General features: G+C 48.4%; 1 protein-coding gene across 1 annotated transcript in view; it reads right to left on the bottom strand.

The window, feature by feature from the left end:
• INSR (insulin receptor) overlaps positions 1-14,121 on the bottom strand; it is an 87,392-nt gene extending 73,271 nt beyond the window's left edge. Inside the window, exon 1 of the mRNA XM_061602074.1 lies at positions 13,787-14,121. Coding sequence (XP_061458058.1) covers positions 13,787-13,898 — 112 coding nt within the window. The 5' untranslated portion in view covers positions 13,899-14,121. The remainder of the gene's footprint in view (positions 1-13,786) is intronic.
• Positions 14,122-14,533: the final 412 nt, after the last annotated feature.

Raw genomic sequence — 14,533 nt, 5'->3', positions numbered from 1 at the left:
CCAACAAGCGGTTCTTAGGAGGTTGTCCCACCACAACCAGGCCACCTACTCCAGTATAAAACTTAAAAAAGAAAAAAGCAGCGATGTTATGGTTATTATTAGCAACATCTGGAAGGCACCAGATTGAGAAGGCTGCTCTATTTAGCTCAGCCTTTCCTAACCTTTGGGACTCCAGATGTTGCTGCTCCCATCATTCCGGACCACTGGCCATGCTGGCTGGGGCTGATGGGAGTGGTAGTCCAGCAACATCCGGGGACCCAAAGGTTAGGAAAAGCTGATTTAGCTGGTACCTGGGCAAAACTCTCTCCCTACTAGGAACTCCGGATCTGAACATGATGACGATGGAGCACCACAAATGATGTTGCCTGATCAGACCAGTTTTGACTTTAAATAATGGTCACTGCACATATCCATGCTCAGGGTCAGGGAAAATGCCATTTCAGTTATCTACAGAGAAGTGGCAACATACTGGAACTTGTTGCCATCAGGAAAAAAACAAGGAAGGTCCCAGACGCAGGAGGATAACTTTCCGCTGGGGATTTAATGTTTACAAAGTCATGAGTTCTTGTTAATTTAACACTGGGTTGGGTTGTGTCCAACATTAATCTTCTCAGAGTGGACCAATTAAATTAATGGACATGACAACGCACTAGTTCTTCCTTTTTATTATTGTAATTACTTGTGGGTTGTTGTTTTGTTTCTTGGCAGAACAAAGGAAATACATAAATGAATAGAAAGGACCGGGCTGTGCAGGCTCCTCCAGGCACCGAGTCCAAAAGGACAAGTATACAGACAGCAAAACGAGCTGACGACTCGACTGCAAGCTTACAGCCTTCCCGCTCTCTGTGGCCAGACTGACTAACGATCCCCGTCTATACCTGCCTGTGCCCTTTTCTAGTGCAGTTCCCCTTGTCCACTCAACACCCCCTGCAGGCGCTTCTGGCCCAGAGCTCCTGTGGTTGCTGTCCTGTGTGGTGTCTTGTAATCTGGTTCAGACACATTAATCTGCAGCAGATAAAGACACGTTCAGCCTAGGAGGAGTCGGATTAACATCCCTCCCAGCCTTATGAAAAGCTACCCAGACTTAAGTCTCACCCATGAAGCTTGCTTGGCTTTGAAAGGGGACGTGAACAAATTCAGACTCCCAGTAGATGGATTGATTCCATAAAGGAAGCCACAGACCTGAACTTACAAGATCTGAACATGGTGGTTCATGACAGATGCTCTTGGAGGTCGCTGATTCATAGGGTCCCCAGAAGTCGTAATCGACTTGAAGGCACATAACAACAAACAACAGACTCCCAGTGGCTATGCGCCCCATGATGGCAGTGCCCTCAGTTCTACTCAGAGTAGACCCAGTGGGCTGTACCCAACATGACTCATGCTTACAGCAGACCCAATGAAATTGAAAGGACATGGATCACTTTCAATTCCAGTTGGTCTGCTCTTGAGTGGAGCTTGGTTGGCTACAACCCAGTGAAATCAATGTACCTAAGTTGGTCACACCCTTTAATTTCAATGGGTCTGCTCCGAGTAGGACCAACTCTGACTAGTACTCCAGCTGCCATTGAGCTACCAGGCCCAATTCAAGGTGTTAGTACTAGCATATCTGTTTATTTATTTATTACATTTATATCCCATCTCTCCTGCAAGGAGCTCAAGGTGGCATACAAACATGGACCTTTCCTCCTCCTGGTTGTATCCCCACAACAATCCTGTGAGATAGGCTAGGCTGAGTGACAGTGACTGGCCCAAGTTCCCCAGTGAGCTTCACGGCTGAGTGTGGATTTGAACCCTGGTCTCCCAGGTCCCAGTCCGACCATCTAACCGCTACATATAAAGCCCTAAATGTCCTGAGACCCAGTACCTAAAAGAGCGCCTTCCCCAACAGCAACCATCTCAGACTCTATGATCTGCAAGGGCAGCCCTGCTGGTGGTATGACCACTGAGGGCGGCCCAGCTGGTGGTGACCCGCTGTGACAGGGACTTTTCCTGAGATGGCTCCCTGTCTGTGGAATTCCCTCCCCATTGAGGTGTGTTTCTCCCTCATTCTTGCCTTCCAGGAGGAATTTAAGAACATTTCTGAAAGATAGTGTTCCCAGCAACCCTGAAATCACTGGGTGAGATAATGTTTCCTAACTGCTCTTAGAATGTTTTTAAAATGCTACGCAGAATGTTTTTCCTATTACTTATGTCTTTGCCACCCCCCGGCTCCTTCGAGAGGAAGGTCAAAATTCAAATTGAATTAATAAAATAAAATAAACACTACAACCCAGCGTGGCTCTGAGTAATGCCAGCTGCTGGCAGCACAAGTGGGGGAAAAGCTGTTGCACCCACACCTGCTTGGGGGCGTCCCAGCGGGGCAAAACATACACACTCTTATGCGCTGCTGCTGTTTCAGTTTTGCAAAGGGTTTTATGACCTTTGGTTCTGCTTTGCTTGCAAGTGACCAGTCGCAATGAAGTCATTCATTCCCCTCACTGGATTGTCACCTTGAAGTATGGCTTGCTTATCCCCACTGTACAGATGGGTCAACCGAGGCATTAAGAGAAAAGGGAAGGCGTTCCCCTGGAGCCAGACAATGAGAATACTGGAGAGGCAAATGTTGATTCTGGGATGTATGCAAGACACACTCAGAGCACACACACTGAAATTAACAGGTATGATCAACAGAAGTTCATTAATTTCAGTGGGTCTACTCCAAATATCTGACTTAGTTGGACACAATGCTCTGTGGACAGACTGTGGATTAAACACTATCTCACCGTTCACACACACTCGCCTCAACACAACCATCGTATCATTAACTAGATATTTTTATAATTGTTATGTTTGGTTTGTTTTATTTATTCTGTTGTTATGTTATGTACATTGTTGAGATTTATTGTTTAGTTATGTTTATTTAAAATGTGATGTATTGTTTTTTCTTTTAATTATACCAAATATTAATTGTATATTATACAATTAAACTCTAAAGCTGCTACGCAACTGCTGCTGGGCTGCTTGTTGTTTGGTCCCTGCTCTTTCCCCCTCCTCCTCCTCATGGGGAAGAAAGTGCCTGCAGCCCTTAAGGAGGAGGGGGTGGGGAATCTCGGGGCCAAGGGCCAAATAATGACCTTCAAGACTCTCAGCCTGGCCCTCAGGACTCCAAGCCCTTTCTGGCCCTGCTTTGCACCTTCCTTGAGTGTTTCTGACTGGCTGGACAGGTGCCCTTGAACCCTGATCAAGCCTCTCCCTTGCCCAGCTGGAGGGCAGAGAGGGGGACGAGCGCGTGTGCAGAAACCAGCCTACTCCACCCAAAGGTAACAATGTGCATTTGGTGCTCCACCCACTTATGCCTCTGGCCCCACCCATCCCAGGCATGTGGCCCTCAGAAGGCTGCCCAGCAGTGAATGTGGCCCTCACACAAAAAAAGGCTCTGGCCCCTGCCTTAAAAAAGGTGGCTGAAGGAAGTGGGGCACTCCCAGCCCCTGGAAGAGGCATCTGGAACAGCAAGCAAGTTCCCTGCACGCCAGAGGTGGAGGGCCTGTGGAAGAAGGCGGCCTTGCTCGCCAGCTTGGCTCCTCCGCCCCATGGCCACCACCATGTCCAGCCCCCCCATCTGACACAGCAGAGCATGCTCCCCCCAAGTAAACCTGCAGGCTGCATCCTACACATCTTGACGCCTCCCAGATAAAAGAAAAACGATGCCAGATGGCGAACTAGAGGCAGCTGAGGCCAATTCGCCCGGTTTCCACAAAGGCCACTCATGCTTAACCCTGACAAATGTCACCGCTGAGGCCCACGATATCAAGCTAGGCCTCTTTCCTTTTGAAGATGCTGGGAGCAGGAGAGAAACACAAATGACCTACAGCCAGGTATTTAAACCTGACATGCTGAAGTTTGTTTGTAAGTTCTGACTGCTGCAACAAGTTCAGGACACAGAGCCGGTTTCATGCTTCATTCAATTGCAGAAGCTCTGTTGCAAGATGATAAGAGTCAGGAGGAGTAGACTCATTGGAATTAGCAGCCATGGCTAACTTAAGAATTTGTTAATTTCAGTGAGTCTACTCTGAGTAGAACTTAGATACAACCCTCTTCCTCTCCGCCCCAGGCACCCGGCTCAGGGGATTGCAAGACCAACTTCATTGTTCCCTTCTAGAATAATTAAAATGTGGAAGCTTCTTCTATGCGTAATTGTTTAAGGTCCATTAATTACAAATAAAAATATTCACCTGGCAACGCTACTGTGAAATCTGGAACAATACGGTTGCTCAACAGGATTCCTTTGGCACCAAGTCCAAGTTGTCTTGTAAATCATCGGTGGAATTTTTCAAACCCCCTTTTAATTTTTTTTTTAAAAAAGTGATTACTGTGTCTTAATAGAGGCAGCACTGCAAAAAGGGCCTCTGGGCCGCTAACTGTTTCCACTTAAAACTTTCTCTGGGCAAAATGAGAAGACAGACATTTTGCCCCCAGATAAGGGATAAAAATATTAATCACTGTAAGGATTTCTTTTAGGGCAAGTTTTAGGGAACGCTGTTGATCGGACGGGGGGGGGGGCAATCTTAGCCCAGCTTCTTCCTTTCCAGCCTGTGGCCAACCAGATGCTTTTGGACAGCCCACAAACAGGTCATAAAGGAAACCCTCTGTCTGCACCCCAACAACTAGTGTTCAGAGGTAGACTGCGTCTGGACCTGGATGTTCAATTAGTCATGATATCTTAGCAGCCACTGATAGACAGATTTGTGAAGGGTTAGGTCTAACTCCCTCTTGGCAAGATAATTTAAGTTTCCATCTTCTATGCTATCAGACAGTGGAGAGAAGAACGTAGCCATTGTGACCAGTAGCCACTGATAACCTTTACTCTCCATGAATTTGTCTAGTCCTCTCCTATACAACAATCAAAGTTGGTGGCTATCACAGGTCACTGGTGCCCTGCCACTGGGCAACAGCCTTCCCCTAAAAATCAAGCAAGATTCTAGTTGTCATGGTCCTGAATAAAGGTCTGGTTTACCCTTGAGAGGGACATTTGGGCCTCTAGTGAGAGCAGCCAGACCAAGGCAGGTCCACCTGGCTCTGCAGCCTGCTTCCCCCCGCCCTGGGGTCAATGAGGTGCCTCCAGGGACCCATACGCAGGGGACGAAGGTCCAAAATCAACCAGGCTATTGTAGGCCCTTTCCAACTCCCCTATTCTATGATTCACCTGAGGTCAGGGTGTGGCCCACATATTTGTCTTGACCGACCAGACCTGACTGGTCTTTTCCCATTACAAGTATAATAAGAGCCCCGTTGGACCAGGCCAAGGGGGGGGGGGTCCACCTAGTCCAGCATCCTGTTCTCACAGCAATTAGTGCAGAATGCTGCAACCAGACTGCTGACGAGGGTGAGACCATGTCTGCATGCCAACACCTCTGCTATATGCCAATCTGCCCTGGTTGCCAATTTATTACTGGGCCAAGTTCAAAGTGTTACTACTAGTATATAGAGCCTTTAATAGCTTGGGACCAGTTTACTTGCAAGACCGCCTTACCCCTATGCACCCACTCAAGCACTTCGCTCTGCGGAACAGGCACTGTTACAGGCGTCGCATAATGTTCATTCCACACTTGCAATGAATTGTTCTTTTAGTGTGGCAGCACCTACTCTTTGGAACTCCCTGCCTATTGACATCAGGCAGGCACCTTTGCTGTATTCCTTCCAGCGCCTGCTTAAAGCTTTTCTGTTCAGGCAAGCCTTTCCAGACCCACAGACGCTGATCTGTTTTAATCTTTTGCGTTAGTAGGCGTTTTGTTTTACATGTTTTTAACTGTTTTACTGATTATTTTAATGTTTTTTCGTAAAGCGCTGAGAGGTCTTTACATTTAAGTGGTATATAAATTTTGTTAAATAAAAATAAATAAATAGCGACCAAGCAAATGCCTCATGGGAAGGAAGCCTGCAACCAGGAGCTAAGCGCAAGAGCCTCCGCTTGTGATTCCCAGCAACTGGTACTCAGACAGTGGAGAGAGAATACAGCCATTGTGGCTAGTAGCCACTGCTTGTGACTTTTTGGAACTAGCCATCCATTCAGCACTCCGTTGCTTGAAAACCTTAAAGGCTTTTCTTTTAATGCGCCCTACTTCAAACTCAAAACGTGTTTCTGTCCTTCCTTAAAAGAGAGAGAGAATGAACACTAGGGAATTTATTTTTTAAAGTAGAAGGTTAGACTTATTTGTTAACCTTGAACACTGCAGGTGCAACTGTCTTGACAAACAAATCCTTGAGGAAAATATCCCAACTTGAGATAGTGTTCTCTTATCTAGCCAGTGAGCTGTTCTACCAGTGGCACATATGCCAGACAAGGTCTCTCCCTGCCTAGCTGCTGTTCCTGCAGCTGGAGGCTCAGCTGTCCTAGAGCCCCGATTCTCTACAGTCATCCCACTTCCACAGAAAAAAATCCTGGGAGATTGGGGGGGGGGGGGCAGCTACGCTGGTGTCGGTGCAATCGCATCTGTTGGACACCCCCTCCAAGCCCACACACTTACTTCTGTTGTCCCAAGTAACCTGCTCATTTACTGAATTCTCCTTAGCTTCACTGACCATACGGGGGAAGCCATTTATATACTGGGGGAAGGGCTGTAGGTCAGTGGTAGGGCATCTGCTTTGCATGCAGAAGGTCAATGGCACCTCCAAGCTGGGCTGGGAAAGAACTAAAACCTGCCTGAAACCCTGGGGAGAGCCTCTGCCAGTCAGTGTAGTGAGCTAAATGTGCCGATGGTCTGACTCAGCAGAGCAGATTCCTAGTTTCCTACTTAAATCAGCTCTTTATTCAGGACCATGAGGACTAGAATCTTGTTTTATTTCCACTGAAAGGACCATGGATTACTGGTAGAGCCCCTGCCTTGCATGTTCAATCCCTGGCATCTCCAGGTGTGGCTAGAAAAGATTCCCTGCCTGAAACCCTGGACAGCCACTGCCGGTCACGGTAGACAGTTCTGAGCTAGACGGACCAAGGGTTCAGCTCAGTAAAAGGCAGCTTCCTACATAAATTAGCTCTTTATTTAGGACTATGAGGACCAGAATCTTATTCATGGTAGACAGTTCTGAGCTAAACAGATCAAGGGTTCAGCTCAGTAAAAGGCAGCTTCCTACTTAAATTAGCTCTTTATTCAGGACCATGAGGACTAGAATCTTATTCACAATAGATAGTTCTGAGCTAGACAGACCAAGGGTTCAGCTCAGTAAAAGGCAGCTCCCAACCTCTGGCCGGAGTAGACCTGAGCAACGCAAGCACCTCCTAGACACCAAACACAACAGGCCAGGAACAGCAACCAGCTCTGCCACCAACTTGCTAACATCGTCCACAAGTAGACCCAATGCCTCCCAGGTCCCAGAACTACACAGCACAAAAAACAAAACAAACATTTTTTTGCGGGGAGCTTCTTAGATAAGCTAAGCTGGTAGCGTACCCTTGAGGTCTCAAAACAGCAAAGTCAACACTGTGCTTGGCTGGGGCAATTCTGGAACGCAAGAGTTATGTTTATAGTAAACAATTTGGATTACAAAGCGTTCATGACTCATGTGGGGCTCTGGCTGTGGGGAGAGTGAGAGGAGCTCAGGCCACCACAACAGAAGAGGAGAGTTGATACTGCTAACATGGAGAGATTCAAGTGGTGAAGTGGCCCCAGGGGCCAATTTCCCCCCTTTAAATTAAAGAAATAACAGCAACACTTTTGGCAGCAACGCTCCTTTACAGCTTGGCTTCCCAAAAGTACTGGCAAGTTGAACTTGCGCAGCCTTCAGTTCATTTGAGTGAAGCTGGGATACGTTCTCCAACAACTCCAAATGCCGACACTGCCCAAGCAACGTAAGATTATTACTTTGGGGTAACCGGGGGGGGGAGTGATCTATTCATTTTGTCTTCTCCTTGCAACCCTGGGGCTGGTGTGAGCTGCAGTCCAAAATACCTGGAGGTCAAAATACCAGGTTGGCGAAGGCTGGGTTTAAATACCTGGAAAGCAGGCTGTTTGACAGCTTTCTAAAAAGGAGTTTATATTCTTTCCCGTTCACTCAGTTGATGGTCTTCTTAAGAGCAGGAAATCCAAATGCTTCTTGAAATCAAGCTGTCATTTCTGCATGTCTGGAGCGGACAGGCACTCCTCTGAGCAATATTTTTTTTTAATTATTTACAAGAGCTCTCCAAAGGGTCTTTTAAAAACATGTGGGAAGGTTTTATGGAATTGCACCCGAGCCTCTGTTAAAGGCTCACTTTTACAGTACTGTTAATGACGCTCTGTGTGTGGCTGTTTAAACATTTGGTCGGTTTGAACTCAGAGTCCCACGAGTAGAAGTCAGTGTCCCTACAGAGCAGCCAGCCTGTTCTTGGGCCAACCGGTGCCTTCCTGCTGTTTTGGACTACAGCTCCCATCAGTTCCAGCCAGCATAGCTGAGGCTGATGCGAATTGTAGGCCAAAACATCTGCAGGGCAACAGGCTGGCAAAGGCTGCCTTGGGAGATCAAGCAGCAGGAGACATCCAAGGCCACCACTATCTTTTTAGGAACACAGGAAGTTGCCTTATGCCAAATCAGACTGATGGTCTAGCTACCGCATATTACCCACACTGGCTGGCAGCAGTCCTACATGGAGATACTGGGAATTGAACCTGGAGCCTCAAGCAAACACTGAGCCAAGACCCTTCTTTTGTTTTGGACGATCCTTATCATTACTTATACCTTCCAAACATTTGTAGGGTTCACTCTATGCTAGTTTTTTAAAAAGTTGTTTTTGCATTAGTTGGCAGTTTGCTGCAAAGTCCTGCAGGTGGGAGGGTTGAGCGACAAAGAGAACCCTCAGATTGGAGCCTTGCATTTCTTGGCGCAACCCAAGCCCCAGGACACCACTCCACAGTTTGCATGAAATAACGCTTGCACAAGCCCTTGGCCACTCGCCACTTCAGCTCCCTATTTCATCTACAGCCAGCGACGGATACATTGACATGGATGGTACAATTATACCCCTCCTTGTTCCAAATGCCACATTCAAGAGAAACCGTTTCAGAGCCCGATGCAGCAGGCAATTCAGAGACACTCAGAGGAGGGGTGGCGGTGTTAGTTCAGGACCCATTTCAAAAATACTTGTGGGGAAACATAAAAGGTGGTATGACTCAAGCCATCCTCAAGCGTGCAAAAAAACCAGCCATGCTCCTGGTCATTCTCCAGTTAAACATTGACATACACGATGTAAAATTGTAACTCGTACACACATAAAAGGTAAAGGTGTCCCCGCACTTGCAGTGCGAGTCATTTCCGACTCTTAGGGTGACGTCTTGCGACGTTTACTAGGCAGACCATATATATGGGGTGGGATTGCCAGTTCCGTCCCCGGCCTTTCTTTACCCCCCAGCGTTTGCCGGGTACTCATTTTACCGACCACGGATGGATGGAAGGCTGAGTGGACCTCGACCCCTTTTACCGGAGATTCGACTTCCTCCTTCCGTTGGAATCGAACTCAGGCCGTGAACAGAGCTTTCGGCTGCGTTACCGCCGCTTACCACTCTGCGGCAGGGAGGTAAACACACACACAAACCAGAGATCGGGTCCAAAATCACGCTCATGAGTAATCCCACTGCTGAAGTACTCCCAACTGACAGGAAACCTGCAGTTGTTTCTCACACACACACAACTCTCTCCCTCTTAAAGGCCTGCTGTGATGTTGGGGTGTAGCTCAGTGGCAGAGTTGCCGCTTTGCGTGCAGAAGGTCCCATGTTCAACCTCCAGCAGCACCTCCAGGCAGGGCTGGGAGAGACTCGTCCCTGAAACCCTGGAGAGCCACTGCCAGGCAGCGCAGGCATTACTGGGCTAGATGGACAAATGGCCTGATTCTGAACAAGGCAGATTCCCATGTTCCAATGTATTCCAAGCTCTCTGCATTCTAAGAACTAAAAGAGAGAAAAACAGACCCTCCAACTCTTGTCGTTCTCTCTATCTCCCCGCTTCCAACTCTAGTTAATGTATTTACTTTTGTCACCTTGAAGCAATTGGGCTTCCCTAAACAAGAGCCCACATTGTGGGTAAACATTTTGAAACAATCTGTAGTGCTGTTAATCCTCTCCCCCCCCCCTAGAATTTTCTAAAGCTTTCAAGGAACACATTTCAGAAATGGCTTAGACCACATCCGAGGTTGCCAAATGAATTTCTCAACTCAATCGCCTCATTTTTCTAAAACACACAGACAAAAGGAGGACAGTGGTAGGAGAATGAGCACTTTGCAGTGAATACTGGATACCTCCAGCGGTTCAGGGTGCCTGTTTAAGCACTTCTAGAATATATTTACTTATAATACACCCTATCCGCAGTTCACTATAGGGTCCCAGGGAGCAGTTACAATAGTAAAATAAACAGATAAAGCCACACTCACACATCATGCAGAGAGGACTTCCACTCTGCATGAGTAACAAGCTACAACCCCCAGCTTAGCTTTATGTCCAAACTGGGGATCGTGGTTCATTTTGCTTTGAACAAGGGAGGAGAGATGTGGGAGCTATCTCTGTGTTTATAGGCACAGAGGAAGCTGCCTTATGCCAAGTTGGTCCATCTAGCTCAGTGCTGTCTGCACTGACTGGCAGAAGCTCTTCAGGGTTTCAGGCAGCGAGTCTTTCACTAGTCCTACTGGAGAGATACCTGAGGCCTTCTAAATGCAAAGCAGGTGCTCTAACATTAAGCGAAGGTCCTTTTCTTTAAGAGACCCAGTGTGGTGTGGTGTAGTGATTAAGGTCACTTAGTGACCTGGGAGACCAGGGTTCGAATCCCCACACAGCCATGAAGCTCACTGGGTGACCTTGGGCCAGTCACTGCCTCTCAGCCTCAGAGGGAGGCAATAGTAATACCGCTTACCATGAAAAACCTATTCGTAGGGTCCCACAAGTTGGGATCAACTTGAAGGCAGTCCAGTTCCATCTCCTTTTCTTTAAAATAAAACAAGATTCCAGTTCCCATGGTTCTAAATAAAGGGCTGATTTCAACAGGCACATAGGATGCTGCCTTACACCGAGTCAGGCCATTGTCTGTACTGAATGGCAGCGACTCTCAACAGTTTCAGACAAGGAGTATTTCCCAGCCCTATCTGGAGATGCCAGGGATTGCACCTGGGACCTTCTGCATCCAAAGCAGGTGCCATAACCACTGAGCGACACAGTCCATCCCCATTCCCATGACTTGCACTCTGGGCAACAGTATTCAATACGACATACTATTAATCATGAAAATATTATTATTATTATTAGTCAGTGCGTGTTGAGAAGAGGCCTCTAGCGGCTCAACATGAGCACCTCCAAATACTCTGTCTCCAGGAATTACCGTTACTACTATCACTGGCACAACCAGGTGTTTTCATTCTGTGCTGTTTACGTTATTATCTCCTGCTGTTTTTCAAGCTCGGTGCCTCTGAACCACAAGGTGGCTATTTTCTGTGCAGCTGCCATTGCTTGTCAGAGAGGGATGATAACATGGTTGTGTTAATGTTTTATGATGATTTTTTTAATCTTGGCGTGTATATATTACATTCTCAGTGCTGCAGTTTTTGCTTCTGCTTTCTGAAGACTGCATTTCTGAACTTTTAGATTTCATATTTGCTAGTCTTTGACCAAAACAAACATTACCATGACTGTACTCTTAAGCTTATTATGGCTGTAACAGTTTTTACTTGTTTTCTGTATGCGGTACAGTTTTTGCACATATGGAACACTCCGACAAGTGAGCTAATGATCTTATGCTCTCTGTGCATGACAAAGACTTTTCTCTCCACCCAAGCCTTCCTAAAGGAACTGTCTGTCGTGCATTTTACTATATCTTATTGGGCACTTGTGGAGTTTGAACATCTTTTGCTGTTTTTGTTTCAGTTGCTGTGTAGTCTTTTGATTCTCTTGTATGATGCTTCAAGATGCTTGGAAGTTAAGCGTTGTATAGATATTTTTAATAAACACATGATGCCGACTTTGTGAAGCACATCAGACACATACATCAATTAATCAGTAACCACCATTCTACTAATAGATTCTCTCCAGGCAAATCAGTCTCATGACCACCACCCCCATGAGGAAATAATTCCAGACGTGTGATCTCCATACATCTGTTGTTGTTATTGCTATTATTTTCTACTCTTAGTAATATTGCTAATGCTTATTAATAAACTTTCTCCAGGCATATAAAGAGAGGCATCATCGCCACAAGGAGAGAGGGCATAATCCCAAATGGCTCCTTTCCATTCACCTGCAGCTATTACGATTCATTCTCCCATTACCAATGCTGCTATTCCCGATGTTGCAACTGTATACCTGCTTACCTAGAAGTAAACCCCACTGAACCCAAAGGGATTTACTTCTGATTAGACATGTTCAGGATCACACTGTAATACTGTTGCTACTAATTCTAGTAACTCTCTCCATGCAAATTCAAGAGTGATTATTGGGGGGGGGGAGAGATCATGCTAGAGGTCTCCTCTCCATGCACCACACTACTTATAATGCTATTACTACTAATGTTGCACATTACAGTACTACTAATATTTATTAGCAAACTTTCTTCAGGCCCCAAAAGAGAATCATGATCACTCAGTGGGGAGGAAGATAGAGATACGAATATCACCTCAGAGGTCTCCTCTCCATGTGCCTGCTACTATTAGGATCAAGTCTATTACAAGTAGTACTTCCGTCAATAAATGTAGTGCAATCATCCCAGAAATCTATGCACCTCTACCACCATGATATAAATTTACTACTGGTAGCACTTCTATTACTAACTGTATTGCAGGCATCCTAAAGTCCTCTCTGAATGCACCTCCAACCATTCTGATTTAAACCTACTGCTATTAGAGCTTCTATTACTAAAGGTATTGCAATCACCCCCTACACCCCCCCCTACCATTCTGATTTAAATATACTACTAGTAGTGCTATCATACAGCTGGTATAGCCCAGTGGGGAGGAGAGCCTGGCTGGGAGTCCAGAGTCTGTGAGTTCAAAACCCCGCTCTGTCTCCTGGGTGTCAAGGGCCAGCTGCAGATCACCCCCACAGGGAGTGGCTCAGGGGTTACACGCCCTGCCACCTGTGCAGCCGTGGGCAAGCTGCATTGTCCCAAAGAGCCCAGTTGCCCCCAGCCGGCAGTTGCAGACAAGGAAGAGGCTGGCTTGTGCAGCTGTGGCAAACTGAGCAGGCCCTAGTCAGCTGGGGAGGACTAGCCTCAGAGGAAGGCAATGGGAAACCCCCTCTGAATACCGCTTACCATGAAATCCCTATTCAGAGCGTAGCCATAAGTTGGGATCGACTTGAAGGCATATAACAAGTGCTATCATTACTAAGCTACATTGCAATCACTCCAGAAGCCTCCCCTACTATTCCGATGTAAAACTACTACTACTACTACCACCACCACCACTGGTGCTACTAAGTGTTTTGCAATAGCGGCAGAAACCTCTCCTGGGTGCGCCTCCCACCTTCACGATTCACAAATCCGCTACCACTGCTAGCGATCCTTAAGAGTAAGCTCTCCGCCACCGCTCCCCTCCGTCTACGCGCCCCTTGCCCGACACTATGATGAAGCCCTGTTGCTACGGGTGTCGCTAGACATACCGCAGTTGCCCCACAGAGGAGGCCTCCCCCTAAGTGCGCACCCTCCGTTCGGATGTGAACCCGCTACTAGCAGCGGTACTAAGCCTGCATTGCGCAGCCCCGTCCCGATGCTACGGCCGCGCTGGCTGTTAGGAGGTCTGGCCCCGCGCAGCCCTTCCCATCGACCTACTAGTGCCTGCCAGCACCGCGTCCTCACTCACTCTTGGCGCGGGTCCAGCCGCCCATGCCGGCCAGGGCGAGGGCCAAGGCAAGGGCGAGGGCCGGCCCCGACGGCGACCACCGCCGCGCCAGCCCCAGAAGCGCCGCCGCCATGCCCGCTCCGCGCGTCCTGTCAGGGCCGCCGCGCAAGTCCCTGGTCGCCGCTGCGTGGCGCTTGCGGCGGCGCTGCCCGGCGGGGCCTCCTCATGCCCGCTCGCCCCCGGCTGGCAGACCCGCGCAGGGGGGCTCGGCCTCTCCTGTCAGGCCGCCGCTGCCTCGCCTGCTGCTGCTTCGCCGCCGCCGCTCCTGCCGCACCGCCGGGGCCGCCCCCGGTAAACAAGCCGCGGAGGGGCGGGGCGGCGAGCCGGGGGCGGGGCCTCCCTCGGGGGCGTCGGAGGCGCCCGACGGAGCTCGGGAAAAGGCGGCGCTCGGAGGTCGGACGGGAGCAGAAGCCGCTTGCCCGCCTGTCAGGACGATGGCCGGGTAGCTGCGGCTGCCGCCTCTCCGCCGCCGCTGCCGCCGCCATCCGGCTCTTTTCCCTTCCTCAGCCGCTTCCGCGGAGATTGTCCTTCCGTCCTCCTCGCTCAGTAATAGTCCCTTCCTCGACGACGCGCTGTTGGTGTTAATATTATCCCCATGCACTCCTCCCTCCGCAATTGAGGGTGATTATCTTCTCCCTCAATGACATTTATTATCAGTATCAGGTTTCTTACCTGCCCTTCACCAGTAGGTTCCAGAGCGGGTTACAA

The sequence above is a fragment of the Rhineura floridana genome, chromosome 18, assembly GCF_030035675.1.
Source record: "Rhineura floridana isolate rRhiFlo1 chromosome 18, rRhiFlo1.hap2, whole genome shotgun sequence".
Lineage (NCBI taxonomy): Eukaryota > Metazoa > Chordata > Lepidosauria > Squamata > Rhineuridae > Rhineura > Rhineura floridana.
This window is presented reverse-complemented; position numbering and strand designations above follow the sequence as displayed.